A 16,335-nucleotide genomic window follows, 5' to 3' on the forward strand; every position below is an offset into this window, starting at 1 on the left:
TTACAGCATGGTTTTTTTTCCCTCTGTCATTAAGACGTAAACGCTTCTGCTCGTTCTGTCTCTCGCTTTGGTTCTCGTCCCTCACGACCTTCGTCACGCTCAGTAAAAGGAAATACAAACTGGCTGTCTCCGACGCACAGTGTCACAGGCGGACAAAAATAGAGCCAGTTTGCGAGACTGACAGTTATCTCCTTTAACTGGCCGGCTGAAAGTTACGTCTTCAATCGCAGAGTTTTTATGTGATTTTTGAAGTTGAAGCGTCATGGAAAAAGTGTGCAGACCGAACCTCACAGTGATACGCTGACTCAGGGAATCGTTTAGCTGCATTTTATGTGTATGTCTGCTCACTTGAACTTATTTGTTTTGGTCTCTGGATGCTTATGTGTGTGTGTGTCTGTGTGAGCCTGTGTGTGTCTGACTGACCGTCCTCTGGCAGGAGCAGTGTCAGTGTCTCGCTCTGGACCCCGCCGTCCCCCTGCATGGTGCTGGAGGTCATCCACATGGTGTAATTAGTGCCCCCGGTCAGCCCAGTCAGAGTGAAGGAGAGGGGGGAGTCAGGAGAGGCAGGCGCGGGTAAGTCTGACATGGGAACTCTCTGTGGAGAAGAGAAGAGGGGCTCAGGTTTACTTCCATTGTGGTGCAGTGGTTAACACAGGTTCACTGTTCGAATCCCGGTTCAGCCCATATGTGTTTGCATATTCTCCCATATCCGTGTGGGCTTTCTCCGTCTTCTTCTCACATTTGGAAGACATGAAGATTGAGGTAAGGTTATGATTGGAGACTTGCGTGTATGTGAGCTTAAATGGTTGTTCGTCTATATTTGTTGGCCCTGTGCTGCTCTGGCGACCTGTTCAGGGTGTATCCCTCTTCTCAACCATTGCAAACTGGGATTTACTCCAGCCCAATCCCTTTAATGCTCAAAGGACGTGTAGATAATGTATGGATGGATGGAAGGAAGGATGGATGGATGGATGGATGGATGGAGCCGTAACTGGATACACTGAGATTGACATTGAACATGAGTGTTAATTTGTTCTGCATATACAGATGAGTGACAAATGTAACTCAACAAAGTATTGGTCCAGCATTAGCATCTGCATTTATTATGTTTCTAGATTCAGCTATGGATAGAACACTAACATATGAACCTGTTGGGAACAGCAGCACTATAACTCATTTGGAGTCACATTTGTGTCCACTTGACTAATGAGGGTTCAACAGATGTCGGCTGGAAACAAGGTTAATGAGAGCAGTGAAACAGAGAAGTGTAATGACTGGCATGAACTAGTATTAACACTAACACCCTGTCCACACTAATGAGGATATTTTGCAAAGTAAACTTTTTCCTCTCCTTTAAGGCTTCTTGTCCACATTCTTTTAACAAACGCCTGACAAAGAACTGATTTATAAAACTCTGCATGAACGATGGTGATGTAAACAAGTAGACAAGAGAGTACAGTGTTCATGCAGTATACAGGTCTTACCTGCGCAGTCACAGTGCTGTTGTCAGAGTAGTAAATAGTGAAGTGCACAATGATTCCATTTGGCTCAGTGGGTGGGTTCCACAGCAGGGTGACGGAGGAGGCCGTCACATTTGTAACAGTCACATTCTGTGGAGGGTCAAACGGCTCTGACAGCCACACAGAGAAGTTTTGGGTAAATAAATATTTTGAATAAGGTTTGAACGCGAAAATATAAAATTTTGGGTTTTATCCCGCACCTGCATCTGTGGTGGTGAAGCTGATCAAGATCAACACGCCTCCATCTCCCAGTCTGGTCCAGCTGGAGACAGACGCATTGTAGCGACTCTCTGAGTCCACGTTGATAACCACTGACGTGTCCGTCACATTCTGCCACAGCTCACTCGTTTCATTCCTGACCGAGAGAACACCCGTTTCCTCTTTTTCCTCCATGAACTAATTCCTTACAGGGATTGTTGTGTCCATTTACAAACTCACCAAACTTTGACAATGTAGTAGAGTATGTCTGAATTTGCTTCAACTGGTGGTTGCCATGACAACTCCACCTCGTAGTCTGACAGCTTTCTGGCAAGGAGGAACTGAGGAGGTGTGTCTGGAGCTGAGATGCAGGAGAATGACTTTCCAGTTAAGATAAGAAGCAGGAGTTTGGGCCCATCAAAGCAGAAACTGAATAGAGGAGGAATTATTTAAAGATATATTTGCACCGGGCAAATCAGGCAGTGGAGAGAGGCGTCCAGGAACGTGCCGGAGAGAAACCAAATATTGCCCTGAAATGGAAACTGGTTAGTTTAAATGACTCTTCTCGTTCCGGATGGAAAACACCAGCCTCGAAAACCTGTGAGGTAATGACATTAGTGTGAGCAGAAGCAGAGGGATGTAACGGAGAAGGAGAAGATGAGAGAGGAAGAGTCCGATTTAATCAGATGCCCTTTGAACCCGTCAGCCAGACATGTAACCGGGCGGCTCGCTGGAAGTGAAAACAAACCCCGCCCCATTCCTCCCGTCCCCCACCCGTCCCTCTCACCATCCTCCAGTGTGGTGACGTTGAGCGGCTCACTGCTGTGGTTCCCCGGCCCGACGCCTGTGTGCGCCTGCACCACGAGGCGGTATTGCGCGTACTTCCGCAGGTGCGTGATGAGGATGTGGTTGGTCGGGGCGGTGAGGTTCAGGTAGTGAGTGGAATTCCAAAGCTGCAGGCTGTAGTGGGTGATGAGGCCGTTAGGAAGCAGAGGCGGCTGCCAGGTCACATTCACCTCGCTCGGGCTGACTGACTCGTAGGAGAGGCCGTACGGAGGACTGCCCGGGACTGGAGAGAGAACATGGAGATGCACGTTAACTAAGATCCTGATATCTGATATTTCGGAAAAATGGTGTATTTATCCAACGCACCATCTTCTCCAGACAGGAGGTGTAAAGTGTCTGACGTCTGGTTGCCATGGCCGAAACTCGTGTACGCCCTCACAGACACGTTGTAGTATGAGAACGGCTTCACGCTGGTCAGGGTCACTCTGTTCGAGGAGGTGTTCATCAAAGCAGAGTAGGACTCGTTCTCGTACAGGACCTCGTAACGTTGGATCAGCCCGTTGGCTCTCTCAGGTGGAGACCAGGCCAGTGTCACGGTGGAGGGACTGGTGTCCACCACGGTGAGGTTCACAGGGGGGGAGTCAGGCTCTGAGGGTGAAGAAAAAAATCCCAGGATGCTCTTTCATTCAATGGAATGTGAGGTGAATTGAGATACAGTCAAATCAAACAAATCATATAACTCGTCAGTTTTGTTTATGTTTGTGTTTGGCACATAGACTGTTTATAAGGATGGATGACATGACAGCTCCCCAAAAGTAAAGTCAAAATGTCTTGATCGCCCCCTTGTGACTGGCTGCAGTATTGGTCATGAATCCAGCCTCCTCAATGTTAGCGAATTGGACACGGACCAGAAGTTAAAAAAAAATCTCAATGATGGTTCCTGTCACTTCATGTAGTTGTTATCAGACTTGTGAATGTTCAACTGCTATTTTTCCAGTAAGTTTGGTTTCAATTAGTTATTTGATGCGATAAAAACATGGTGAAACATCATGATTGACAGCTGAGACTGACTTGTGATTGTGTGAGCGATCGACCCAAATTGCTAAATTACGTTTTCAGCACAAGACATCAGCATTCGTATCCGGGATGCATTGGCTTTATTTCTAAATAATGGGAGGAAGTTGGCATGCGTCGTCCATATTTATATACAGTCTATGGTTTAGCACATACCGTCCTCCAAGGTGTAAACAAAGATGTCATCTTCCTCAGTCAGAGAGCTCTCTCCCACAGCTGTGGATGCAGCCACACGCAGCGTATAACCTGTATACTTCTCCAGATCTAGAGATTAAGCCAGAGAGGAAAGAAAATGAGCTACAGACCCGGGTTAGTTTGTTTTCAATGAAAGACAGAGGAGTACCCCACCTGTTATCAACATGGTGGTGGTGTTGCTACTCCACGTCAGCACATGTTTGCTGTACAGTTGCCGGCCGTAGACGGTGTAGTGTGTGATCCGTCCATTAGGGTTGATTGGCGGGACCCAGCCCACTTGTATGGAGGTGGAGCTGATGTTTTGATAAGACACCTCAAGAACGGAGCTCGGGACTAAAAGGAACACACAGTGCAAGGTATTATTAGGCAGACTGAAGATGTTGTAGGTGTATGTGACATATGTGATCACCCACCCTGCTCCCTGGTCTTCTCAGAGATGTTCGTGGAAGGGCCCTCCCCCACAGTGGTGGAAGCAGTGACCCTGAACGTGTACTCAGTGAAGGGATTCAGATCCAACACCAGGTACGACAAATCCTCAGACAAGACGTCCATCACCTCCTCTCTCACTGTAACACCTGCGGCAAGCACAGATGGATAAGCACACCCACATGTGCACACAGGTTTCACAATAACTGGAAGACATACAAATCCTTGGATGCATGATCTTTCCCCTATCTTTATTCAAGAACGTGGGCTTTCAGTTTGAGAGCAGGACTTACTGATTTACTTATCAGATTTTTTAATGCTCTCGATCAAATCCTTGTGCTTGCACTGTAATAGCCCCCTTTGGGCTCAGATTTTCTCTGCTTGTGCTCAAACTGTGCACTTGCACTCAGATGTTTTGTTGCTCGGACAGATTTCCTGTGCTTAAGCTCTTCTTGCGCTAACGCTGCTTCTGTGATTGAGGGAGACAGCTCCTCTCTGACTTCTCCTTTGCTCTTGGATTTATTTTTGTGCAACAAGCTGAGGCTGGTCGGACAGGGTGTATTTGAGGATTCTGAGTGAGAAAGTTACAAAATTTGAATGAGAAACTCCTGCTCTCAAACCAAAAGACCACGCTCTTGAATATAGATACCAAAAAAAGCCCATGTGTATCAAGGCCTGCAGGAATTTATAAGAAGCAGTGTGCAGAGTTCATGCTCTCCCACCTGTAGTACCAGCAGCACCCGTAATACCAGAAGTTGCTGCACTGCGTGTTGAGAAGTGTCCCGTATTTGATGCATCACGTGTGGACAAGCGCAGCGGGTTTAGGGTCACGGACATAGGGGAGGAGTCTGAAGTCATATCGCCAGCTTGTGATTGCTTTGTCAGCCAAGGTGGGAGCGTAGCAGGAAGTGCAGAGGTAAGAAAAAAAGCAGTGGTTCCAGGAGCTGAAGAGTCAGAAGACTGAACCTTAGTGCTGTTAGATTGTGAAGCAGAGGTGTCATTAGTGCCGGGCTTCTCAGCGACCATGGGATCAGCTGTGGGTTGAACATCAGTGCTCATGATATCAGCCGGGCTGCTAAGTCCAGAGTGATCGACGGTGGAGGAAGTCATGTCAGTGCGCAGCGTGCGCTCAGCAACACTGGCTGTGAAAGACGGCGGAGAGGTGATCAGACCGAGCTCAGCATTCCTCCTTCGTCGGCGTGAGTTGTTATGGACATCGGGAGAAAGTGTCCCCTCTTCGTACAAATCGGTTCCATTCTGTAGGAAAAAAACATATATATGATAATAATAATATCTACTTGAATCAGTAGATGCTGACAGTTGCTTGTACAGGAGTATGTACAGGAATTGAATTGAAAGCAATTCATGCATTATAAATAATAATAACTTTATTTTGTATAGCAATTATCTAAACAAGGTTACAAGTGCTTCACAATGATACATAATGACACTGATGCAACAAATGCAATTCTCAGTTGCTGAGAAAGTGCTGTTGTGTAACATTCTAAGATAATTTGTGTGGTTGCAGTTGTGCTATGATTAAAATAAAATAATAATAATATCATATATCGACTAGAAAAGTCAAATGGATAGGAAAAGGATTTCTATTTAGCAAATCAGAATGAGACGATGTTGAGCTGTCATGGGACGTTAGGTTTATGGGGACGTACCGCCTCTGCAGTGAGGGTGATGTCCTGCAGCAGCGTGTCGTCCACCAGGACCTGCAGTCTGTACTGGGTGATGGGGCCGTTAGGTTGAGCAGGAATTTTCCAGCTCACACGGATTGAAACTGAATCCTCAGCGACTGCCTCCAGGCTCTGCACTGCACTGGGTGCTACTCACACAGAGGCCGACAGACATGGATAAAGAAAACATGAGTGAGTTATCCTGGACATCTATGTATCTGTGTGCAATTCCATGCACTCCTTCTCATCTTGTCAAATTAAGAAGAACCAAGCAAGTGGGTTTAAAGTTTTTTAAGTGTTATTACATTATCGTATGGGTGTTCTCACCTTCAGCAGGCGTAACTACTTCTTCTTGCGCCGCTGGACCCACTTCACCAGCTGCTTTGGCTCGGACGGCCACCATGTACATTGTGTATGGGATCAAACCGCTAAAAGCAAACCGCATGTCCCCGGTGCTGTTCTCATACAGAAATCCTGACATGAAGAGGAAATAGAAAAATAAGAATACAGATTTTACGGTCTGTTTTTGTGTACATGTCTACAAAGTGTTTATCTGAGGGAATAATTTACAACCTGTGGGTCCATACAGGTAGAGCATGTAGCTGAACTTCCCTGTGGTGATTTTGGGGGGACTCCAGGACACGGAGATTGATCTTGATGTCATGTTCAGGACAGCGAAGTTTTGCGGTGCGTCTTCCGGAGCTGCCGTTACCAATCACACGGAAATACGCGCATAAGAACAGTATAAGCCAAATAAATCACAGAACTGCATCCTTGTGAGCTTTTTATCTCCCACACCTGACTCTGGCATGCGGACCATGGTGGAGGCTATCTGTCCCTCTCCATCAGACGTGAAGGCAGACACTTCGAACAGATAGGCAGTGTAAGGACGCAGCTGATCAACTCCCACTGATATGGGCACGCTCCAGGAGGCCGCCGGGGGCACGGCGGAGAGGGTGATGGGTGGAGAGGAGGCCGTTATCTCCAGGGGACTCGGAGTTGCACGAGACAGAATATCAGCCGCATCCTAGACACAGGGGCACACACACGGGGTAAGATGTGAGGCATTTAGATTCCTCACAGAGACGGAGAACAGACACAGAACATTTCACAGTGACGGGACAGAGGGGACGGCAGACAGAGGTGACAGTATAATGCAGTGCTGTACATTGCAGTGAGGCAGCGCCACAGTCATGATGTCCTCTGCGTTGACCTCCAGCGTGCGGACCGTCTGCCCCGTGCGAGCGTGCTTTGCCTTGACTGCAAACTTGTTAATGAGGCCGTTGATGCGGTGCGGCAGGTACCAGGTAACCATGACGGAGGTGTGGTTCTGAGCATAGGCAGTGAGGTTGGTGACCAGGCCAGGGGCTGCAGGACACACACACACACACACACAGATCAATGCACACACACTTATAAAGCATTATAAACACCCTTATTTTTGTACGAGTGTGTGCCTGTGCATGGATACCCACGTGACTCAGCAGTCTTTATGTAGATAGATTTGCTCAGTGCTCCAATTATTCCAGTTGGAGAAATGGCTGCTACCTACAGAGAGAGAGAGAGAGAGAGAGAGAAAGAGAGGGAGAGGGAGAGGGAGAGGGAGAGGGAGAAATATAGACAGAGGGAGAAATATAGACAGATATGGGAGAGAAAGACAGAGAGAGAGAGAGAGAGAGAGAGAGAGAGAGAGAGAGAGAGAGAGAGAGAGAGGCAGATATAGGGAGAGACAGACAGAGACGGAGAGACAGACAGAGAGTGAGTGTTACGATTCATTCACAAACATGATTAAGTGCTAATGTAAGGCACTGGTAACAACTGGTATGCTCACAGAATAAATCAAAGTGAATAAAAAATGTATTTGTAATGAAGTGAAAATTAAAAATTAAAAATGTGTTCCTTCATTAAGCTGATTGGGAACTGATGGACTGTAACGTGACTGTAAATTCATCAATTTATGATTAAAAATGAAATACTGGATACTTAAGTAATCTTTTCGAGAAAGAAGACAAACTGCTCTCCCACCAAGGATTTTATTGTGCAACTAATTGAAGAAAATGTCAGATTATAGAGGAGCAAGTATGTCATAGGGAGCAAAGCGGTGGGTACAATTTGTAATAGAATAAAAAGCAATATAATAACTACAGACAGCAGAGCATAAACATTACCATAGAGTTTAATAAATGCCTCTCTGGGTTGTGCCTCTACTGCTTCACATATAATTGTTCTCTGAGGTTTATTGTAATGGATTAGAATGTACAAGTGTAAAATGTTGTCCTTCCGTTGAAAATGACTAAAAATAATGTTAAGAGGTTTGAAGGAATTTATTTCTCCTGATTTTGGAGTGCTCTCGAAAATAAGTAGATTAAAAACACTTGTTCACCTTGGCTGAATCATACACACTGATTTATGTTGATATTTGTCGCGGTGTATGTGTCAGTGTATGTTTTTTGGCTGCAGAGACTAGAATTAAAACCCTGTATTATTCTGTCAACCAGTGCAGTTTCAGTAAGCTCAGTTCAATCTGTCAGGGTGAACGTTTGCACCAAATTTGAAAACATTCTGTCAAGGTGTTCTTGAGATATCGTGTTAAAATCCTGCTGCTAGCCCGAGCACCTTGGCATAAGAAAACCTTTGTCTGTTTATGGTAGAGAGGAAGTAGCCTGAAGATGCTCATGAGTTCAGCTCTCTGCAGGGTTTAGTAGACACACACACTCACAGGTGAGCTTAAGTAACACACACACACACACACACACACACACACACACACACACACACACACACACACACACACACACACACACACACACACACACACACACACACACACACACACACACACACACACACACACACACACACACACACACACACACACACACACACACACACACACACACACACACACACACACAAATACAGTATGTGCAGGTATTATAGCTGTGTCAGCCTCTCAGAGTCCATTTGTATGAAGGTCATTGTGGGTTAATGAATTCTGAAAAGTAATAAGCATGATCACATTCAAGCTCGCTGACAACAGGCAGTGGAAAGAGCCGCGGCTGATCCATAGATCTGTTTACCTGATTAATAATGCAATCGGGCTCAATTACTGCTATTCAGCCAGATCAAGAGAATGGGCATCATGGGCGAGTCACATGCTGATGCATGACGACACAGAAGGGCGATTGTAAAGGAATAGGTTCGTTATGAGAAACAAAGCTCCAGCTTCTAAAAGTGAATAGTTAATGAAATATACAGACACTCATGTCCAACTGTAATATCCATGAAAAGTGTGTATGAAATATGTATGTATGTGTAGTTTCCCTGTAGGATAACGTGTTCTAATTAGCTCCGCCAAGGAGGTTATGTTTTAATCACTGTCAGCAGAGTTACTCAGGAGCTACTGAACCCATTTCCACTAAATCGTGGAGGGGGAGGAGGAACCCATTGAAAGAGTGGCTTGGAGTAAACGAGCAGCTTAGGGATAATTTTTTTAAACTTTCTGTGACATGATGAGATGGTGTTAGCCTGAGCGGTTGTTTGAAATTTCTGAGAGACCTTCTAGTTATTTAGTGTACCATTTAAGTATGAAAGCATATTGGGTCAACTTAAAGGGGCGAAAGAAATCTGAGATTCTGAGAACAACGTTGAAAATGTACAAGAAAAAGTCGTAATTTTGGGCAACATTCAATTTGCCGGAGTTAAAATGAGGAGTGTCAAGCATCTTGTTAAGTTATAATTTGGCTTAGGTTTCACAAATTATTTAATATTTTGGCAGATCAGCACCACCAGGTAGTCTCTATTCCAAAAGAAAATAAATGGGGGGGATGAAATTCACCTGAATGTGGTATGTAGAACCTGAAGTGAAGTCAGTGATCAGCGTCTCTGGTACTTCCAGGTTCTTGGTCACCTGTGTGAAGGTGGGATCAGGATAGGGACACACTTCCTTGTACCTTTGAGAAAAACAAAGTAAGATCATCATTTCCCAACTTTAAGATCAGGGTGACGGAGTCCACTTTTCCCTTATATGCATCTCTATCCCTCTACTCCAGCTTTTTCTACCAAAGTTTCGCTGAACTGCTTTACATTACATTTATCTGACCCTTATAGTTATTATTTATTTTGCCTATTTGGCAGATTATTTTTTCTTTTAGAAATATTGTGTATTGTTGATTGACAGAAACATTTATGTACTTTCAAACAGATTCATAGAGTTTTACACAAATTTTCACTACATTCATGACATGTAGCATTTCTTACTGGACCTACTTGACATTATAAGGGTTGAAATGTATTTGTTTATGTTTTTTTAAGACTATGAAATGGATGCTCCTTGAAATGTTGAACATACTACACAACTTTATCCTGAATCCTAACAAAAGGAAACTACCTGATGGGGTATCTTCTACTTACATTTTTCTTTTATATCTATAATTTATTAATTCTATCAGTCATCATGTGCACTTTACTTTTGTGTGAAATGTACAGAAGAGATTTAGCTTCCACTCTATGTTCTATAAAATGGTTTTTTTATTGTTTATATGGCCCATGAATAAAAAGAAAAGAAAAATAAATACCTGATGACATATTCATCGATATTGTTGGCATCAGATGGCATGGTCCAGGAGAGCAGAATACCGTTAGACCCGACAGCCTCTCCTTCAAGGCCCAAAGGGGGACCAGGAACTGCAAGTGTAGAGGAGAGGGGAGGACAAGAGAGGAGAGGAGTAGAGGAGAGAACAAGAGAGGAGAGGAGAGGAGGAGAGGAGGAGAGGAGAGGGGAGGAGAGGGGAGGAGAGGAAGAGAGGAGAGATCAAGAGAGGAGAGGAAGAGAGGAGGAGAGGAGGAGAGGAGGAGAGGAGGAGAGGAGGAGAGGAGGAGAGGAGAGTCAGTGACTAAAACCCAGGTACTCAAAAATCATTTTCAATATAAGTGTTTCAGAGTCAAGCTGTGTAAAATAGATTCAATAAGCAGAAATGTGTAAAAGTCTTTTGGTGAATAACTACTTCTGCATATCGGCGCCCAACAGGACACAGCAGCAGTGATTTGAAGAATAGTGCTGTTGTGTAAAACGGGCTGTGTGTGTGTCTGTGTCGGTCTGCGTGAGTCTGCATGAGTGTGTTATGGGACGATCTCTGATGAATAAGGCCTCACACAGCAGTGGCATTTCACTGACATTCACTACCAACCCATTCATCCTGCGGTTCAAAAGCTCGGGCTTAAGTTACCTAAAAGGAATTAAACATGGAAGGAAGGATACTCACCCGCACACACACGTGCGCTCACAGACACACACACACACACCTACTGTACTTGTCCCTCTACCTCAGTCCTGTACGGTGGCATACAGGACCTTAATCTAACAGCAGAGGGCAGAAGAGAACCTGATGGCACTTAAACACCCCAAATAAAAAATAAGAAACGTGTCCATGTGTGTGTGTGTGTGCACGTCTCACCGCTCTCATTGGTGCTGATCATGCGGCTGATTCCGGGGCTGATGTTGGAGGACGAGGCCGCTGAGACCGTCACAGAGATCTGTTTCCCTGGACTGACATCGACCACATCAGCCTGCGAAAAACAACAACAATAAACAATACAATATAAACACACAAAGTCAGCCAACCCTCTGTTGTTTTACTTTATGAGGCAGTGTAATAAAGACCTGAACATGAACTGAGTTGTCTGTGTGTTACAGTCTTTTAGCTATTGTGTTCATTGCATTTAGCAATTATGACACCAGCCTGTTGGCTGACCCAGGAACACCTTAAGTTAACACCCACAAATATGACCAAGCATTTTTACCTTCACCGGGGAAGTTGTGTTTGTTTGTCTGTTAGTTAGCTGGATTACGCAAAAAAACAAAACTACTGGACAGATTTACATGAAACTTGGTGGAAGGATCTGTTGATGGAGGATCCAGCCTTTTTTTTCACTTCCTTTAACATTGTGAGATTGTGTTTTGGGACATTTATGTTTATTTCTCAAGGAAAGATTCATGGATCTTAATGCGAAAAAATTATCTGGCCTGCTTAGGGGACTGATATTTCTGAGGGTGTGCAATTTGGTGCAGATTAACATAAAAATCTGGATCAAATGAATTTAAATGTGGTTTCATTGGGGACTGTTGGGTCTGTGTGGAGGTATGCTCTCTAGTGGGTGTTCGATTGTAATTTGCCACAAACTGTATGTGGTTTATATTGTATATGTCAATTCATGCATATTTATTTCATGTGAGTATTTACCTTTTGTGTGTTCTATCTGTGCAATTCCAATATCATACATGTGCAATCTTTCTACACTCTATATTCTGTTTACTTTGTTCATGTTATATGTATTTTTTTGATTTCCTTGTGTTTGTATTGATTCTCTTTGCCGCTGCAAGACAGAAGATGTCCCCATAGATGGAATAATAAGGGATCATTTTCTCTTCTCTTCTCTTCTCTTCTCTTCTCTTCTCTTCTCTTCTCTTCTATCCGTGTGATAGGATCTGTGTGCACATGCAATGTCAGGCATTGGGTGTTAAATCCTTACCTGCGAGTGCACCTTCCCCAGGCAGAGTGTGAGCAGCAGGATAAGTGAGAGTAAGGTCATGCTGGGAAGCAGGAGTTAGCTTTAGTTTAGTCACAGCAGGTTAGAAGCCTCGCCGGGAGAGCTGCATCCAGTGTTAGTGCAGAAAAGTTAGCAGCGACCTACAGGTGAATCCCCCGAGACGAGCAGACGCTACTCCCGGCTCTAGAGGCTGGTTAGTGGCATGAATACAAAAAGGTCACCGGGTTAGTTGTCCAGGCATTTGGATAGTAATGGATCTTGAAGTATTCCAAAAAGGTGGTTAGTGGTTATTGGCAGGAAAGGGCAGCGGGTTCTTTTCAATAGCACAAAGCTATCGCTCTTCCTCTGGTCTACCTCACTCTCCGGAGAGAGCTGCTTAAGCAAATGAATGATTCAGGGTTGAGCTCATGAAACCAACTTAATAAATAATGAGATCTATTACTCAACTCTGTGTTCTGTGTGTGTATGTGTGTGTGTGTATGTGTGCGTGTGTACGGTTACATTTTAGGGGGTATCTGACACCTGGCAGCCGGGAAGCCGGTATTGGGCGGTACTTGTTTGAATGGGAGGAGAGATAATGTGTGAATTTTTGTGTATATGAAACCACTCAACACGCTTTACTATACAGTTTTTCATCCATTAACACACACACTCATACAGTCATACAATCTATGTGCAGCACTTTCTCTGCATAACTCAAGCGTGCCGACACAACCATGAGGGTCAATTTGGGGTTTCAGTATCTTGCCCAAGGAAACTTCAGCACCTGGAATGTGGCATCGTCTGGTTTGTGGACCACCCACTCTACCCCTTGAGCCTCAGCCGCCCCCCCCCCCCCCCCCTTTTACTGCTCCTGACAACACTGCATTGGTGTTATTCAGCTGGAACTGTTGTATCATGTTATCCACTGGGTTGAGAAAGGCCCTTGTTAGTGTGTTGTGTAAAAGTACCTGAATGTACCCATCATGTCCAGGGTGCACTGTGACTTTTCCCTGGTTAGGATGCAGGCTCACTAGGTAATGATCCACACATCCCAGCGCAGGCTCCCAGCGCAGAGAGAAGGCTCGTGCAGACACGTTGAAAACACGCACTCCTCGTACACGGGCTGGAACTAATGAAGCACGGAAGAGGGAGAGAAAGAGTCAGTGTGTCAGAGAGAGTGTCTGTTATCAGGATGTGTGATGATAATAGTAATAATAATAATAATAATAATAATAATATTATTACATTAACAAACATAACAGTACATAGCACATTGCACATCCACATGGCTCTCCTGTTTTGCATTTTGAATTTTACTTTTTATATCTATATTTTTGTTTTATATAAAGTTACTATTATTTTATTTTTATTAAATTGTTTTCTTATGTGAAGTATTTATTGTGTTTTTATATTTTATGTTCATTGTATGCCCCTATATACCAGAAGAAAAGAAGAAAATTCCAGGTAAGTGTATATATTACAAAAGTACAAAATAATTATAATATTTATAATGGAATTATTGACCGGTGTTGAATCGTCTACCTGTGGTTACGGTCAGGTGGGCGGGGCTCCCTGCTGTCACTCCTCTCACTCTCTCGGCGCTCACGTTGTAGCTGCAGCCATCCAGCAGCCCCGTAACCAGGGCAACCTGCTGCTCCCTGGGCACGGTGAGCGTGCGTGTGTCCGACGTGCCGGCCACCGTGACTCGGTGAAAGTCGAACTTCCCGATCGCACTGTCCCAGCTCACTGAGACGGAGGAGGAGTTCACGTAGCCCAGATAGAGGCTGCACAGCCCCGCAGGGCCTGGAAAACAATGACTTGCAATTTTTACAACTGCAGTTTTCATAATTTAGAAGGCAATTGAATAATTTTCTCATATGTGTTATGAGAAAATTATCCTCCCACTGAAACAGTTTGTTATATTCTTACAGATCAGAGTGGAAATGACGTGTGTTTGTGCGTCTCTCACGTGTGCTGAATTCTCTGTGGACCGGCTGACTGGTGTCGGAGCCCAACACACTCTGAATGTTCACACCATAGTCTGACCCTGGGATCAACCCCCTGATCTCAAAACTGTTGCCCGGGAGAAGCACATCAATCCACGATGTCTCCTCCGTGGACAGCAGGCCAAAGCCAAGCTGAGAGAAAGAAAAATCAATTCACATTTTTTCAGCTACTGACGGCGATCACATGTTTTCTGTTGAGCAACCCTGTGAGTCTACAAGTGTGGAACTTATTTCTGTTAGTGAGTGTGTTTTGCATCGTGTGGATAAGCAGGGATGTGCTCTGTCATTCCCGCTGGCCATGGCTCGACGGAGGCCATACATCTTTAAAGAAGCCGAAACTCAATCTGGTGTGCGCCGAGGCCAACCCCGGTTGCCAAGTAACCAGCAGGTGAGTGCGGAACCTGAGGCAAGTGGCCTTAATCGTCCTGGAAAGACTTCAACATTTGGAGTAATGGATGTCTTGAGGCAAACGACTAAGACGCACATTGTTACACACACACAATTGTCGATTAGTCGATAGGGTGTAAACCTCAGTGATGCTTGTCTCTACCTCTGCACAGCCTTACCTTGTACTCCTGCACCTGACCCGGCGGGGGTCTCCAGGTGACAAACGCTGATGTCACTATGTGGGCTGACAGAGCCACTTCCTGCGGCACCTCAGGGACTTGAGACAAGGACGTGACATTATATACAGACACATTATAGTCAGAGTTTTACATGATTTTTTATAAACAGCAGGGGTTGATACTGGCACTAAACGAGTCCTGAGGTTTAAACATAATTTCTTGTTTTAACATATAAAAGTATAATCATGGCTGTTCTATGCTTCAATAGTTTTGTTATAATAACCTCCACTAAGGACAAATGCCTGCAGAACTTGGTGGAAGGATGTGGTATGGGTCAAACTCAAATATTTTCTTTTTTGAGTGAAACTTTTTGGTTTGGATCCAAATCAGGGGGCGAATCCATTCATTTTTTATCACATTTATAACTCTGCAGTCTTTTGACATTTCCCTCATTTTTGGGGGAATAATTCATGGATCTTTATGAAATCAAATCTGGCACATTTAGGGAACTAAGTGTTTGTGCAATTTGGTGCAGATTGGATTTCAGGGTATGGTTGTGCCATGGGGGAAGGTATAAACTCTACTAGAGTGCTTCTCTAGTTTGTCGTTTTTATTCCTCACATCTTATCCTGACACATGTTGTCAGAGACATGAAGTTAAACCAAAATACAGATTTTCAAATCCTCAAACTAAATATAGATAATAACATTAATAATCAGATCCTGTCTCCCATTGTTTACCTGCACTTTTGTGAGTGCAATTGTGTTTTCATAATGAGTAACACTTTCTTAATCTATTATGTGATACATTTCTGCTCTTCTCTCACTATTTATTTCCTTCTTCATTAATTCTATAATCCCAAACCATGCAAATGTGGACACATACAAACCCAAAGCATTCTGTGTCTTGAACTCTTAAACTTACAAGTATTGATGTTTATAGAAGACGGTTTACTTTTCCTTTCCCTGCTGGTACAAATCACGTCAATTGTGTATTGACTTCCAGGAGCAAGGCCGGTAAAGCTGTATAATCTATGAACACACACAGAACAACAGTCAGTTATTTTCAATTATCAAAATCCCCTGTTGTCTTTGTCGTAAAAGAAAGTTTGGATCAGCTGAATATATTTCCAGTCTGATAAAACTATAGAAATGTGCGAGTGAGACTGACCTGAGCGCCACATCAGAAATGATCAGCTCTTGACGGGATGTGGTGTTTTTGATTGACAGGATGAGTGCGCTCATCTCTCCCTTCCCCGGACTCCAGCTGATGCAAATGGATGATGTGGTTTTATTGACAAGAGACAGCTCCACTGGGCTGGGAGCTACAGGCACATACAGAAAACAAC

The 16,335-nt window shown here is 44.2% G+C and overlaps 1 protein-coding gene across 1 annotated transcript in view; it reads right to left on the minus strand.

Annotated features, from left to right (window-relative positions):
• Window positions 1–16,335, minus strand: part of ptprq (protein tyrosine phosphatase receptor type Q) — a 39,134-nt gene that overhangs the window by 16,765 nt on the left and 6,034 nt on the right. Inside the window, exons 13-38 of the mRNA XM_062390026.1 lie at window positions 16,158–16,311; window positions 15,912–16,018; window positions 14,988–15,085; window positions 14,385–14,553; window positions 13,958–14,218; window positions 13,384–13,544; window positions 11,341–11,452; window positions 10,462–10,570; window positions 9,723–9,837; window positions 7,360–7,432; window positions 7,053–7,252; window positions 6,683–6,911; window positions 6,458–6,586; window positions 6,212–6,358; window positions 5,870–6,033; window positions 5,392–5,456; window positions 4,940–5,013; window positions 4,187–4,348; window positions 3,927–4,106; window positions 3,735–3,842; window positions 2,871–3,152; window positions 2,506–2,787; window positions 1,959–2,079; window positions 1,721–1,875; window positions 1,485–1,630; window positions 424–595 (exon numbers count right to left, since the gene is read on the minus strand). Coding sequence (XP_062246010.1) covers window positions 424–595; window positions 1,485–1,630; window positions 1,721–1,875; window positions 1,959–2,079; window positions 2,506–2,787; window positions 2,871–3,152; window positions 3,735–3,842; window positions 3,927–4,106; window positions 4,187–4,348; window positions 4,940–5,013; window positions 5,392–5,456; window positions 5,870–6,033; window positions 6,212–6,358; window positions 6,458–6,586; window positions 6,683–6,911; window positions 7,053–7,252; window positions 7,360–7,432; window positions 9,723–9,837; window positions 10,462–10,570; window positions 11,341–11,452; window positions 13,384–13,544; window positions 13,958–14,218; window positions 14,385–14,553; window positions 14,988–15,085; window positions 15,912–16,018; window positions 16,158–16,311 — 3,975 coding nt within the window. The remainder of the gene's footprint in view (window positions 1–423; window positions 596–1,484; window positions 1,631–1,720; window positions 1,876–1,958; window positions 2,080–2,505; window positions 2,788–2,870; window positions 3,153–3,734; window positions 3,843–3,926; window positions 4,107–4,186; window positions 4,349–4,939; window positions 5,014–5,391; window positions 5,457–5,869; window positions 6,034–6,211; window positions 6,359–6,457; window positions 6,587–6,682; window positions 6,912–7,052; window positions 7,253–7,359; window positions 7,433–9,722; window positions 9,838–10,461; window positions 10,571–11,340; window positions 11,453–13,383; window positions 13,545–13,957; window positions 14,219–14,384; window positions 14,554–14,987; window positions 15,086–15,911; window positions 16,019–16,157; window positions 16,312–16,335) is intronic.

Source organism: Platichthys flesus, chromosome 6 (assembly GCF_949316205.1).
Source record: "Platichthys flesus chromosome 6, fPlaFle2.1, whole genome shotgun sequence".
Taxonomy (NCBI): domain Eukaryota; kingdom Metazoa; phylum Chordata; class Actinopteri; order Pleuronectiformes; family Pleuronectidae; genus Platichthys; species Platichthys flesus.